Here is a 15757-nt window from a genome sequence, read left to right as displayed (position 1 = left end):
ACTTTCTTTATATAATGACTTCTTCCTCTGTCTTTTGGAAGGTTTTCAGATCAACCTCTGGAAAATCAAAGGGTGTTAAGTAGGCATATTGTCTCAAAAATATCAAAGTTATTATTTCCTGAGGAATTTGAGTTCCATTGGATAAAGTGGATTCAGTATGTTCTCTTATACCATCACTGTATATGAGAACATATGTATGTGTAGGTTGCTGGAAATAGGATTGGAAAGTGAGTCAGTCCTTCCTCAGTTGGTCCATTCTAGATAGGTGTGTACTTTGTTGGACTTTAAGAAGCTATAAACTTTCAAAAGCCTCCATGTAACATGCCTTATTATGGACAATCACTCATATTGGCCTCCAGTTCAGATAGAAAGACCCTGGATCTAACCCAGCTATTCCTACATATGCAATATTTGTCTTTTCCTTAAAGACAGCTAGATTTACTGACAAATTAAAATCTCTTTATGCATAATGAAAAAATAATGCTGAAGTGGCTTTGTTTCAGCCAAGAAATAGTTTTTCAACATGTTATTTTAAGTGTTTTGTTCATTATTATAACCAAGTACCCAGGAGTCCTCACATGAGATATTCCTTATACATTTTAAATGGAAGTAATGTAAAATACTAAGAAAAGAAGCAACTTTTGCAGTGCAAACCTGGGTAAGGTAATCTGTAATTATGTTTTGAGAGAATGGGTTAAGTGGGACTATGTAGAATATAATTTTTAATTTCTCACCAATGTTAACGTGTCTATATATCAAAACTTGTATGTATATCTATATGTTTTTTTAATCTATATGTTTATAAAGTGAGCATGAGGGAAGAGACAATATTTTTGTCAGATGAAAAATTCTGTTTCTCAGTAGCAGAAACAGTAGTTCATGGCTCTTCACAAGGCATCCTTTTTCTCCTGCAGTTAAAGAACCAAAAACATCTTCAAGATAATTTTCATGAGAGGACCTACAGGAGGAAGAATCAAAGGGAAAGCTAACTGTATAGTCATACAAACTTGCGAGGTGCTCAATTACCTATGACTCAGAACCAGTCTCCAGTACAATAATGTCGGGAATAGTTGGTGCCCTATGTTGGAAGTGAGCCATCCTGCATGGGATCATGAGAACTCATGGAGTAACATACTAAAATTCTTAGCCATTTCTTCAAGTGATAGAAACATACCATGTTTCTAGTTTTTAAGGATGGCATGGAATGTGCAGGCTGATCAGAATGTCTTCTTTTAAAGTTATGTTAAAGATAAATTATTGCCAATATTTGCCAATACTAAATTGTAATGTACATAATCAGGGTGGTCTCCTACCACCACCTACTACTAAAGATGACCACAGAGTTGTTACAGTTATGCTAATTTCCATCTCAGTTTGTTTTGACCGTTTGAGCAGACGTAATGTCTCCAGTCAGAAGATGGGGATAGAATAGCAGTGTGCATTCTGAAAGCCTTGTTTTCCTTTTCTTCGGGGCTTCATAACCTAGCTAAGCATGATAGCTCTCAGGTGTTGAACTCATACTATTTTCCATACTTTTATTTGTGCCACATATAAAAGCTTTTATTTTATCTTCACGAAAACGCAGTGAGTAAGGTATCATCTCTATTTTCTAGTTGGAAAACAATATGGCTTTAAGGGGTCACTGGTGATAAAGTAGCAGATTTTGGATTTAGCCCTGTGATCTCTGACTGCAAACCCCATTTTCTTAGTTTCTATGCAATACAGCCTCCAGCAACTACTAGGTTAAGGGAGAGGTGTGAGTTCCTTTTCTGCTTTTCTATTGTTAAGGCAGCACTGCTACTCCTGGAGCACTGCTTTGTAGCAGAAGGAAATGATGTATTTTTGATGTATTAAAATACTAACCCATTTCCTCTGGCTTATCACATATAATACAGGCACTCCAAGTATTGTCAATGAAATGTATGCTCTAAACTTGTAGGAGAGAAACCTCTATGGGCCACATGTCCCACCAAAATCTTGGTTGTGGCTAAAGAATCAATGACCCTTCACTATTGAAATAGATTTAAATAAGAATATAAACCATATATGTAATTTATTGGGTACTTACTCTATGCGAGGTACTCTCTCTGCCAAGTTACAAAATGGCATAATACAGAAAGAACATCCCTCAAAGAGGTGAGAGTCCTCTTGGTGGAACTCTACGAAAAAGAGTCTAACGTGTCTATAAATATCTGTATGCTTTTCCCTGAACTAGTTAAGAAAGGGTCTGGAGAAACCATGAGCACACGTAGCCCACCTTGTGGGATTTCACAATATCTGAAATAGAAAAAAATCCTAAATTTTTTGGAGAGAGAAAAAAATAAAACAGAACAAAATGAGTTAAGAGATGAAAGACTATTCTGCCCAGTGTAAGCCTATGGCCAGTAAAGACATTTTTAGGCATGGGACAACTCAGATAGTTTATCTCTTTTGAACTTTTTTTTAAAAGAATCACACAAATCTATACAACCATAGAAATGAAAATCCAGCTCAAGAGAGGAGGGAGTAAGTTATCCGAAGCAACTGTGAACAGAAAAACCAATGGAATCAAGGCTAAAAAAATAAGTCTAGGTAACCTGGCTGTGAAACAATGTAATAATTAAGGATCTATCACAAAAGGTATCCCCCAAAATAGAAGTATGATACATTCATATTCTAAAATTCTATTTCCCATTTAATAAAGATGATATACCTGGATGTACTAAGAGGTATGCATCTCCAAGATATTTTGTTGACTGGAAAAATAAAAAATGCAAATCATAAAATATGACACTATTTATGTAAAATATTTATACATGAAAAAATAGTGAAAATGTTTAGAAACAATATACATCAAAAATTTGAGGTTTTACCTTTGGAGAGAGAGGTGGGATTGTAAGGGAACAGGGATAGATGATGAAGATAGGCTTTTAATTTTTAGTTCATAAATCCTATAATGTTTAAATGTTTTGATAAACATATATTAATGTATAATTACATGATTAAAATGATTTTAAAAATAAAGGAAATACCCTGTGGAGTAGCTAAGCAGTAGCTCTTTCATTTACCAGCAGTAATCTTGGACAAGTCTTTTTTGAGCTTCCATATCTCTGCCTGTAAGCTGAAATAACAATATTGATCTTAAAGTCTGTGTGTGAGTGAGTGAATGAGTGAGTGCATGTGTGTGGTTTAAATGAAATGCAATGCCATATGTCAAATGCTAATTACAATGTCTGGAATATAGTATGCCCTTAACCAATAGTAGTTAATAGTATGCAACATATATTCAACCTAGGAAATCATAAAACTGCCAAAATGAAGTTGTAATCACAGAGCAAGGCTGTTTTGTTGATTAGTTGTTCACTGATGAGAGATATTGCTTAAGCATCAGATTATCTAAAACTTTTGTTTGGCTTAAATACTCATACAGTTGATGAAATAAATACATGATTTTCAAAGTAATCTTGAGATAATTTATATTGAACAGTAATAGATCAACAGTAAATGTGTGGTTTGGTAGAAATTAAAAGGCATCTTATTGCTCTTTTGTAAAAAGAGATATGCAAACATCTGGAAGCACCTCTAGTTGGAGAGGTACATGTAAAAGAGTGAAATGTTTGTATAAAATCTCATAAGGCCAGGAGCATAGTTGAGGTGGCAGTGAAGTTTATTTTTCCAAAGTGATGCCTTTCAACAATATTTTAAAAGATAATATATTGACATTATGATTGTAAGCCTGCAATGAAAAGATGTTAGAGAAAGCAGTGCGAAAGCATGGCCCTGAGGTATATAAAGGAGGAGCTAGATCAAGGCATTGCAACTTCTTATATGCTTACACTCCCACTAGTCAATAGTAGTCTTTTCTCCCCAGCTCCACAGACAGGTCCTGCCCCAGACATGCTCCCTTCATGTTAGATCCTAGCTCTGTCTTTGTTTACGGTTGAAGAAAATGACCCTTCTCTTTGCACCTATATTTGAATGTTCTCAAAAGAAACATATGCTTTAAAATGCATATACCTAATCATGTTGAGTCTTTATGATTCTCATTGTTTCTAAAACAGTTAGGCAAATCACATAATTTGTGGAAATGGTATCACTGGATTAGTGGGTCAACTCCTTTTGAGTGGGCGGGCATTGGCCACTTTTGCCTTGGAAAATTATATTCAGTTAGGAAGTATCTTTGGTGTTTTCACCGTTATAGGAAAAATTACTCTTCGTAGCAAAAAAGGTTCACGATGCTTTGCCTTTTTGGAATTGAGTTAATTAGAAATTGTCAGATTTTTCTTTTGGTCTCATTTTATGCCATAGTCTTTGCCACCTCTGTTATCATACTGATATACTGACGTGAAAGGATCTTTAGGTGACTTTTAAAAAGAAGTTCTTTTATTATGTTTGTAAAATCAATGGTACAGGGTGTTCTCTGTATAAGGTTTTTTTTTTTTTTTTTTAAATGGTATTGTTTATTCAGTAAGGCTCAAAATCTATTTCAATTTTATGTGTACATTTATGTGTTTCAAAAATGAAAATTCTTAAGATGTAAGCAATGTAATAGAGTGAGAAAGCCAAGGATTCCTGATTGCATCTGAGAGCAGATGTGTTAAGCTTGTTGCTCTTCTTTCTCATCTTACATCGTCTCTTTGCCACTACTGAAACTTGCTTCAAGAAGGTCCTTAGTAGTGAATTCAAAAATCAGGAGGCTTCTTTTCAAGTGTTTATACTTTTTTTTTAACTTGTTACTTTTGTATTCCTTACAGATGCAAGCAAACTCATTAATTCGCAACTTTTTCATGCTCCTGCTTAGCCAATAAATCATCAAGTTGAGTTAATCCTACCTCTAAAATATCTTTTATATCCATTTTTTCTTTCTCTTTTTCTCTGCCACTGCCTTGGTTCAAGCTCATTTACTTTCTCAAATGAAGTATTGCAATTTGTTATTTAACTAATTATTCCCTGAAGTTCTCTCCCTACCAATCCACCTTTCAATGTCCAATTGCTGCTTCTTCTACAGCCAGGATGACCTACTTAAAAGCAAAACATGCTGAAATTTAGGGATTCCCCCTTATATATAATAATAATTTTAAATGCCTTCACAAATTGACCCTAGAACCTTTACAGTTTGACCCTAGCCTACCTTCTTCAGGTTCTACTGACTTCTTGCAACCTCTTCTTCTCTTTATCCTCCCAGTCAATTCTCCCTAATGTTCAGAGGTAAGGAACAATTTTCCATTCTTACGTTTGACACGTTCCTTCTCAACTTTTTACTTTTACATAGTATGTTCCTTATACTTAGGAGAACTTCTCTGGCCTATTCACGATCTGTTGAAGTTCTTAACCTCTTTTTTATCTCCCAGATCTGAGTTTCATCTCCTCTGTTACATCTTCTCTACCTTTTAACTTTGACTATGACTCCAAGAATATCGTACATAGTGTTGGTTACATCACACTGCTCTTTGCTTAACTGAGTTCACTATTAGATTTTGAACATCTTGAGGGCAAGAACCATGTCTCATTTACCTTTGTATTACTATTATTTTACTGAATATTAGCAGAATCTCACTATATAGTTATTGAATTAATAAGACAAAATGAATCAGTGTTGTGTATACTGAACAGATCTGGGGACTTTCCTAAGGACGCTCCCTGATTTTTTATGACTGATATTCTCTTTTAGAAATTGCCCTGAAAGGGAAGGGAAGAGAGAATAAGAATATTCAAGGCAGTGTTGATGACTACAACCTGCTTTGATTCTGTACCCAAACTGAGATATTCCAGAGAGGTTTCTTGACTGTCTGCACCACTGGAAGCCGTTCACATCACACCATTGAAGGCTAATAAATTCATTGCATTTGATAGTTGAACAGTTTAATAGATGAACTTATGCTCATGTCTTATTAACCTGAGTTTTACTATCTACTCAACTTGTTATGTTTTTAGATTGTCACAGCAGCACTTTCAAAAGTATACATATTTTTTAATTGTTTGCTTTAGGTTTTTGGTTATATAAACGGGAGATTTTCTTATAAAGATACCCTTTGCTCCCAAATCCTATTGTAAGTTATTCATTTACATAAAATATTACCCAGTGGAATTCAGAGATAAAATGTTTTAGGATGATGATAGTTAGAAATACTAATGATGAACACTCATCGTGTCCAGGTGACTGTCCTTTAGTGCTTTAAATGGAGTGTCCTATTTAATTCTCAAAACAGCCATGTGAGGGAAAGCGGTATCATTCTCCTACTCTGTAGAAGAGAAAAACAGAAGTGTAAACAAGTTAAGCAACTTGCCCACACTATACAGCTGTGAAAGGATCACAGCCTGGATTGGAATTCAGGGTGTCAGACTCCAGGGTCATAATCACTATAGCTGTGGAGAGTATAATTTAGAAGTAAATTTCTATTCTACCTGAAAATCAGAGGTTGTTCTGCTATCAGAATCTTAGCATCCTCTTCAATAGATTGGTTCTTTCTCCTTGAAATCTGACACTTCCCTTTTTTTTTTTTTTTTTACTCCCTATGTGCTGCTGGTAAATGCACTCTAAATCCCTTTTCACTTCTTCTCTGGGACAATTTCATTACTGCTTCATGAGCCAGTGCACCATGATGCATCTCATTACAGCCCCTCTCCTTGATCAACTGTGTTGATGATGAGATACAAGTACCAAGCCATTACCAAATGCGTGCTTGTATTTATTCTTTTTGCCACCTGAAGAATGGGAAACTGTCTATGTAATTCTAGAGACTAGGATATGTATTCATTTCTTTTATACTAAAGATAAATATAGAGGCTGCAATAAGAACAATGCCTATAGAATTAGGCAAGTACAGATTTGGATGTTTGACCAATTGATTAAATTTCATTGAAACAAAACAAACAAATACAAAGACAAAAATAAACTCTAAAATCAAAAGATCTGCATTACTCTTGTCAGTTAATGTTTGTCTTCCTAGATCACATTTTAAATCCCTTAATGGAAAAAATTGTCTTATACAGTATGTTTCTTGCTAATAATGGGTGATCATAAACATGTTGTTTTGTTTTGACCAGATAAAATATACTACAGCCTCCTTGCCAAACTAACTTTCCTTATGTGACTGTGGCATGGACTACCAAAAGCCTATAGAACGTCAGTTGACATATTTCTGAGAATCATACTATTATAAAGCTTATGGTAATCTTGAAGTAAAAAAGTAACATAATCATTTGTAAAATTTTATTTTAAAAGTGTTTGGATTTTGGTGCTGAGAAGTAATTACTTTAGTGTGATTTATGTTTGAATTTAATTTGCTTTATTCATGTCAGGTGGCCTTTTTCTCGTCAAATGTTTTTATATCGTCTTTCTGTCATGTTTAGTGGCTTTTATCCACCTACACCCCCTCTCTCCCATCATTGTATGAAATAGAAGTGGTACTTTATCACGGCCTCATAAATATTGGCTAGGTGCTGAAGGTACTTTAATTCCCAGCCTCTGAGAAAGGGCTTGGATCTTTGTGTTGGGTGTTCTCAGATACAGAGATGTAAACGCCATTTTTCTGTTCCGTTTGCAGGTCACATGTGCCAATTTAACAAACGGTGGAAAGTCAGAACTTCTAAAATCAGGAAGCAGCAAATCCACACTAAAGCATATATGGACAGAAAGCAGCAAAGACTTGTCTATCAGCCGACTCCTGTCACAGACTTTTCGTGGCAAAGAAAATGATACAGATTTAGACCTGCGATATGACACCCCAGAACCTTATTCTGAGCAAGACCTCTGGGACTGGCTGAGGAACTCCACAGACCTTCAAGAGCCTCGGCCCAGGGCCAAGCGAAGGCCCATTGTTAAGACGGGCAAGTTTAAGAAAATGTTTGGATGGGGTGATTTTCATTCCAACATCAAAACAGTGAAGCTAAACCTGTTGATAACTGGGAAAATTGTAGATCATGGCAATGGGACGTTTAGTGTTTATTTCAGGCATAATTCCACTGGTCAAGGGAATGTATCTGTCAGCTTGGTGCCCCCTACGAAAATAGTGGAATTCGACTTGGCACAGCAAACCGTGATTGATGCCAAAGATTCCAAGTCCTTTAACTGTCGCATTGAATATGAAAAGGTTGACAAGGCTACCAAGAACACACTCTGCAACTATGACCCTTCAAAAACCTGTTACCAGGAGCAGACCCAAAGTCATGTGTCCTGGCTCTGCTCCAAGCCCTTTAAGGTGATCTGTATTTACATTTCCTTTTATAGTACAGATTATAAACTCGTACAGAAAGTGTGCCCCGACTACAACTACCACAGCGACACACCTTACTTCCCCTCTGGATGAGGATGAATGTAGGGGTGAGACTGAAGCCTGAGGAATTCAAGGTCACATGACAGGGCTGTTACCTCAAGAAGAAGGTCCCATCTGTTGCCTGGAATGTGTCTACACTGCCGCTCTCGTCAACTGGCTGCAAATACGCTCGTGGAAAACAATCTGATGTAATTTCTGCCCAGTCAGCTTCATCTCTCAGTATAGTTGTAAATCACCACAGATTCTAAAGCCACACTTGAAGACATGCTCTCACACACAGATGTACACAGACACACTCTCATATACATTTCAGCTGGCATCCGTCATGATTCCTGTCAAGAGGGCTTTTGTTGTCTGACTCATAATGGTTCAGGATAAACGATCATCAAGCAAAAGGATTAACTAGACAGTGAATGGTTTTTAGCACTTGCTGTTATGGAAATCTCCTTTTAAGTCTTGAGTACATGCTAATCAATAATCCCCACTCATGCATTTCTACTGCTTGGAGTAGCTGTACTGGTAAATACTACTGTAGGAGTATATGCTTGTTAAAATGGAAAAAAAAAATGTGTCTTTAGAGCTCAGTATTCTTTATTTTATGAACACAACAAGTGTAGTAACTTTTTCCAGCATTCAGTAGGCACATTCGAGGTGATACAAGATGGCTCTTTTTTCTGTGGAGGGAGCCTGTTCTCAGTAAAGATGAGCAAACATTTGGAATTTACATGTGGGCAGACACTGGATTACAGCTTTCATCACCAATCATTGGACTTTTGCAAAGTCGAGACCAGCTAAGGTTGCTTAAAATAAGTTCTGATCATTATATAAGAAGGGAAATGCCTGACAGACACCATGTAAGTTATAAGTGTCTGTCTTATCTTTACTACACATATTGTAACAAATTCAATATCCTAGTCTTCATTTGTATGAATGGTTTGTATTGTACATAGTTTAACCAAGTGTTATTTGAGCTGCTTATTAATATTAACTATGTACTTGTCTCTCTGCTTGTTATTGGTTAAAAAAGAAAAAAAAAAGGATATGAGGAATCCATTCTATCAATGTAGCTGTGAACCCCATTAAAAAGACAAACTTAATGTACAAAGCATTTATTCAGCTCAAGTATTGTTGAAAGCTATACATATACAACATTACAGTCTGTCTGTATTTAGATATTTTATTTCTGGACAAATGAAATGTACATAAAAATAAAATGCTTAAAGTTGAGTTTCAATATGTACTTGTGGAAGATGGTGATTTAAATGGTTCTGACAAGAAGGATGTGTTGGAATACAGTCATGGTTTTGCATCTGATGTCTCTAAATTTGTACAGAACTATCTAAATTGCTATTAGTTGCCCAGTCAAAACAACTTAGAGGAGTTTAAGTCTCAAAACTGGGAAACAGTTGTGGCATTCAGTATTACATATATTTTTGGTTTGCTGTCATGCTAGTTGTTCAAGAATAACAAAAATCAGTGAACATAAGGAGATGATTGAGGTCTCCTAAATTAATTATAGCTAGTTGTTGTTGTTGTTGTTTTCCTGTACAGCGTCTTTATTTAGCAGGATATTGAGAAGAAGGTAATTTTTTTTTTTCCTTAAAAGAAAGCCAAGATGTCTGAAGATTGTGGCTGACTTTCCCTGATTCTACTGTATTGACTCAACTGAGAAAATTACAATAGCAGTGAAGGGCTTCTATGCTCAATTTACATATGGCAAAAGGGATCAATTTATCTATATAGCATTATTTTGGGGCATTAAGCTTTACGTTTTAAAACTAATTACCATACACAATCCCAGCAAAATAAACAGAAGAAGAAATATGTAAAGTAATAAACCATATTTAAGGTCACAAATTGGGGATTGGGATATGAAAAGTCTCAAAGGTTAACCAAAGAAGTCAAATTAAGAACATTCACCCATTCTCATTTTCCCTTCATGCTTCATAGGGGTAAGTATGTTTTCATACAGAAAATAATAGACGTTCTACAGGGAACCCAATACCACAGAGTTCTAAAGTGAGAACTCAATGACTGATTTGACTGAAGAGAGTCTTCAGTTGCCAATTAAAGACACATCATTCTGTTAAGTGTCCATCTCTCAAAGTCCTCCAACATAGCTAGATGACCATTTATATCAATGTATTAATTAATTTGCCATGGAATTCAGAAGCTGATGTTAGAACAGACTTCTCTGGCACAATTGGCAGGAAGAGCTTCATGAGTCCCAGCTGCAGAACATATTTTCCACAGATTAAACCTTGTTATTCTGGGGTTTATTTATCAAAGTGATCACCTAGGAGTCAGTTCTCTCTTAACAAAAAGGAGGATAAGTAAGAAGGCAAAAATCTTTTTTTTTTTTGGATCATTTGATTAGTGGCCCGTGACTTTCATTATGTGGTGTAATCTGTCCTGTAATCCAGCATTCAAGATAAGATGAAAATATGTTTCAGAAAAAAAAAAAAAATATGCTTCAGTCTTCACCCATCTGCCCTACTCTCCAAAGTCCTCAGAAATATTGCTTTTACATTTTTATAAACATATAGAACGCAGCTAACTAACAATGCATTGAATTATTTTTCTGTAGTCTTTCTTTAGAAGAAAAAAGGAGAAAATTAGCAAATCCCTAATGAAGATTTCAATTTTTAAAAATTTAAACTTTTAAGACTTTTTCTGGGCCTGTACTCAAATATCCCTAACTCCTATATCATCAGCACCTCCATCTGTGATATAGAAAAGTCATGATGATACAGAACTTTGATTCAAAAGATAATTTATTTGTATCTAATATACTCCTTCTGTTTTAGAAAAGGAAGAGGATGAAGAAAGATGACGAATAAGAAAATTCAGAGGTTCAGATTAAAAACTTTACTAGGCCAACTTGTTGCTTCAACAAACTGGTTAGTTAAGTTTTAGTTATGCTAGAAAATCATTTGTTATTTGGAAAAAATAAACGTAAATCTGCCCTAAGGAAATTGCTTTTTCTAGAGTCTTAAATATTCTTTCGCACCTTTGCTAAGATATAGAAAAAAAGTCAAGATGGAAATAGATAGCACCTGATGCAAACATGGGTATGTCATCATTTATTGTTATTTTCAGAAACATTTTAGTAAAATTGAAATTATTATAAAAAAATGATTATTACAGCTTCTCTCCTCATGGAAGAAAAATGATACAAGTTACTGGTTTATCTATTTATGATAAAAACAATGAATTGTCATGGTATGGTTTCAGTTGGGCATTTTGGGGTCCATGACTCCTGTGAGAATTTCTCTGCATGAGTAGAAGGGGCATAACTATTAATAGTACAGTACTAAAGTTCTGGAAGTGATTATTCTGGAAGTAACTGAAATACTTGTTAAATTTAAAACTGTGGACAGGAATCTTCAGGTTCCTACATTTCAGCAATAAACTGTATTTTTGCACAGATAGATTAAAAAAATCATAAGAAGCCTGAGAAAGTGTTTGTCTTTTCCCTTTTCCCCACTGCTTTACATGTAAGAAGCAGCTTAACCAATATAAACAGCTCTTTGGAAAAACAATTTGCATCTCCACCATCAACTCTGAATGACAAGTTTTAGCCGGAAGCAAATTCAAATGGCTGTGTTTATTAACTTTGAAAAGACTTGGTTGATGTACTAGTTTCAGACATTTATTGATATTCAATTATCAGTCTTTTTATCTAGTTTATATTTATTTTTATCTTTATATTTTTATTCAAATAAAATGAAAATCAGTAGATCAAAAATTAAAAATTTAAACACATTAGTTTGCATAAAAAATATTACTATTTACCTAGTTTGTAGGTGACAGAAATTGCGGACCTTAACAGTCAGAATTGAATCCTGAAAAACTGATTGCTAGGTCAGCTTTTCTCAGGAGTCCCATGCATATCAAAGAATGATTTCAGGGCTCGGGAGCATAAGGAAAACAGTCCTTCTCAATTTAAAATTGTGGTGTATCATTGCTTTTTATATCCAGTACTATCAGAAATACTTTTTTTTTTTTTTTTTAAACATCTTTATTGAAGTATAATTGCCTTACAATAGTGTGTTAGCTTCTGCTTTATAACAAAGTGAATCAGTTATACATATACAATATGTTCCCATTTCTCTTCCCTCTTGCATCTCCCTCCCTCCGACCCTCCCCATCCCACCCCTCTAGGTGGTCACAAAGCACCGAGCTGATCTCCCTGTGCTATGCGGCTGCTTCCCACTAGCTATCTATTTTACATTTGGTAGTGTATATATGTCCATGACACTCTCTTACCCTGTCACATCTCACCCCACCCCCTCCCCATATCCTCAAGTCCATTCTCTAGTAGGTCTGTGTCTTTATTCCCGTCTTGCCACTAGGTTCTTCATGGCTTTTTTTTTTTTTTTTTTTTTTCCTTAGATTCCGTATATATGTGTTAGCATACTGTATTTGTTTTTCTCTTTCTGACTTACTTCACTCTGTATGACAGACTCTAACTCCATCCACCTCATTACAAATACCTCCATTTCATTTCTTTTTATGGCTGAGTAATATTCCATTGTATATATGTGCCACATTTTCTTTATCCATTCATCTGTCGATGGACATTTAGGTTGCTTCCATGTCCTGGCTATAGTAAACAGAGCTGCAATGAACATTTTGGTACATGACTCTTTTTGACCTATGGTTTTCTCAGGGTATATGCCCAGTAGTGGGATTGCTGGGTCGTATGGTAGTTCTATTTGTAGTTTTTTCAGGAACCTCCATACTGTTCTCCATAGTGGCTGTATCAATTTACATTCCCACCAACAGTGCAAGAGTGTTCCCTTTCCTCCACACCCTCTCCAGCATTTATTGTTTCTAGATTTTTTGATGATGGCCATTCTGACCGGTGTGAGATGATATCTCATTGTAGTTTTGATTTGCATTTCTCTAATGATTAATGATGTTGAGCATTCTTTCATGTGTCTGTAGGCCATCTGTATATCTCCTTTGGAGAAATGTCTATTTAGGTCTTCTGCCCATTTTTGGATTGGGTTGTTGGTTTTTTTGTTATTGAGCTGCATGAGCTGCTTGTAAATCTTGGAGATTAATCCTTTGTCAGTTGCTTCATTTGCAAATATTTTCTCCCATTCTGATGGTTGTCTTTTGGTCTTGTTTATGGTTTCCTTTGCTGTGCAAAAGCTTTTAAGTTTCATTAGGTCCCATTTGTTTATTTGTGTTCTTATTTCCATTTCTCTGGGAGCTAGAAATACTTTTAAGTAACAAATTTACAGTTACTTTTATTTTTACTAGGATGGCAAAGAACAGAAATCCCATGAGAGTTTTAGTTTCAATATGTTTGTGTGAACAAAGTCTAGAGAAATCACCTAAAATTAGGAGAGTACTTGTGCCAAGTAGCTGGCCAAGTGTCCCAAGTTTGATGGAAAGCAGTTTAATATTTATAATTCTGCATTTAGAGGATTATGCCCTTTATTACTGCTGTATTGCAGGATGACTGTAAAGGCCCTAAAGGCGATGGATACAGAGACTTCCTTTCATTGGCTGTAGTGGCTGTTATGGTTGGAGGGGCCAAGTGTACATTCTCCCAAAATTAGACATACAGCCAAATCTCTGTTCACATCATCCTCACCTGACAGTTGCTGGATTTCTATTTCCTAATTCTGTGTAAGGGGCCTCAATAGACAACTGGAATTACTGATTTCTGATACTCAAATTCCTTGACCCAAACACATGTGTAAATTTGGCCATTGAGAGAGTGACTATTTAAAGAAATAATGCCAGAAAGTTGTTAGAGGGCCTCTATTGTCAAATAAGTATTAAATATATATGTATGTATATGTAATATACATATATACCTACCATTGTTTCTGTTACTGCCAAAATTCACTTTGCCAATTTTCTGAAATCCAGTTTTATTATTACAATTAATTTCTTTTCTGCATTTTATAAAAGTTTTTGGTAGAAGGCAAAAAAGAAATTGTGTACAGTGTAAGACAGTAGTCCGGTTTTTATTCTTTTACATATGGTTGTCCAGTTTTCCCAACACCATTTAAGTTTTTTCCTAAAGAGTTTTTATTTGTATGCTTTTAGAGCTATTTTTGGAGTCATTTTGTCTTTTAGAAGCTTCTCTGTATGATCAAAGACTGCATTCCATTGTCTCTGGGAGGTTTGAGATTCTCTCTTGTCAAGAATGTGCCTCAAGGTAGACTTATCCAAATTAAAGTTTCCAAGTGGCCACTACAATTCCAAATTATCCAAAAGTTCACCCATTTTCCAAAAAGGCACAAGATTCTGATCCATAGGGGGTATACATATAGAAAGCAGTTTTTCTGAGCGAGATGGAGAAAAAGTTTTAGACCAGGTGGAACCCATCTTTGCATTTAGATTCCCTGAGAGATCATAACTACAAGGGGACCTGTTTCTTAACAGCTGTTCCGAAACACCGGGACTCACATGTTTTCCTCACTTTCGAACAGAATGGGGTGACTTAACCAAGAAGCTTTAACAAACAAAATAGAGGTATGCACAATAAAGTGGGACAGCTCAAAATGCAAAGGCAGCAGAGCCTGGACCCAAGAGAGAATTACCCTCAAATTCCAGGGTTGACGAGAAAGCAGTGAACTCAGTGGACTCTGTAGGTATCAGCATGAGTTTGCTCACTAGCCTAAGAGCCATACGGGGTCTTCTTTGGATTCCACTCTTAATGCTATGAACTGGTAAATGTTCAGAAATAACAGCAGTAAGACCAATAAATCCCTGAAGTAGTAATTAATAAAAGTTTATTGTGCACTCACCAAAAGGGCAGTTTGCAAACTGGCAGCACTCAAACCAGCACATGGAATGAGGCTCAGGAGTCCATTGTTATAAAGCAGCTTATGTAGTGAGAAGGCAGTGACTGTTCTTCACAGGGACTGGTTATAATATTAGAATTCTCTTCAATGATAGGGCATTGGTTAGTGGTTACCTCATATCAATTTTGGGAAACGGTTTAAGTTTTGTCTATGATTTCCAGAGCCATAAGCATGAAATGACTCAGGTCAAGCTAGTGTTGCAAAATAAGCTAAATTAAGGTTTGTTTGGATTACTTAAGTGGTTTTGCCTGCTCAGGGAATTTTCAAGCCTGGTCTCCATTTGGGTTTGATTTTAACAAACAAAAAAAAATGGCTCCTGCCTGGTTTACTGAAGATGGTGCCCACCAGCCTCCATTGCCAGAGGAGATCCCAGAAAGGCCCTGCCCCTCAGTCCACCTGCTTTAAAATTAGCAAATAAGCTTCTTTCACACAAAGTATGGCGCTTTTCAAAGGGCTGCTTCTGTGCTGGGCACTGTGGCAGGTGAGTCTGTGTGCGGACCCTTTAAGAGCCGTTCTTCCGTGGCCGCAGCCCGCGGGTCTCGTGCTCACGGGCATGCGCTCTCTCGAGATTTTTCCAAGCGAGGCCTTTTCAGGGCTTGTCTCTCAGGTGCAGGTCTTCATAGTAAGCGTACGCGCCGTGGAGTAGGACTCCTTCGGTCCTCAGGGAGAAGC

General features: G+C 36.1%; 1 protein-coding gene across 2 annotated transcripts in view; it reads left to right on the top strand.

The window, feature by feature from the left end:
* Positions 1-8761, top strand: part of NXPH1 (neurexophilin 1) — a 400800-nt gene extending 392039 nt beyond the window's left edge. For both annotated transcript variants that reach the window (XM_068549972.1, XM_068549971.1), the window contains one exon: positions 7527-8761. In XM_068549972.1, coding sequence (XP_068406073.1) covers positions 7527-8288 — 762 coding nt within the window. In that variant the 3' untranslated portion in view covers positions 8289-8761. The remainder of the gene's footprint in view (positions 1-7526) is intronic.
* Positions 8762-15757: the final 6996 nt, after the last annotated feature.

This window comes from Eschrichtius robustus, chromosome 8 (assembly GCF_028021215.1).
Source record: "Eschrichtius robustus isolate mEscRob2 chromosome 8, mEscRob2.pri, whole genome shotgun sequence".
Classification (NCBI taxonomy): domain Eukaryota; kingdom Metazoa; phylum Chordata; class Mammalia; order Artiodactyla; family Eschrichtiidae; genus Eschrichtius; species Eschrichtius robustus.
Note: the sequence above shows the minus strand (reverse complement) of the source record. Positions and strands in the feature narration are given on the sequence as shown.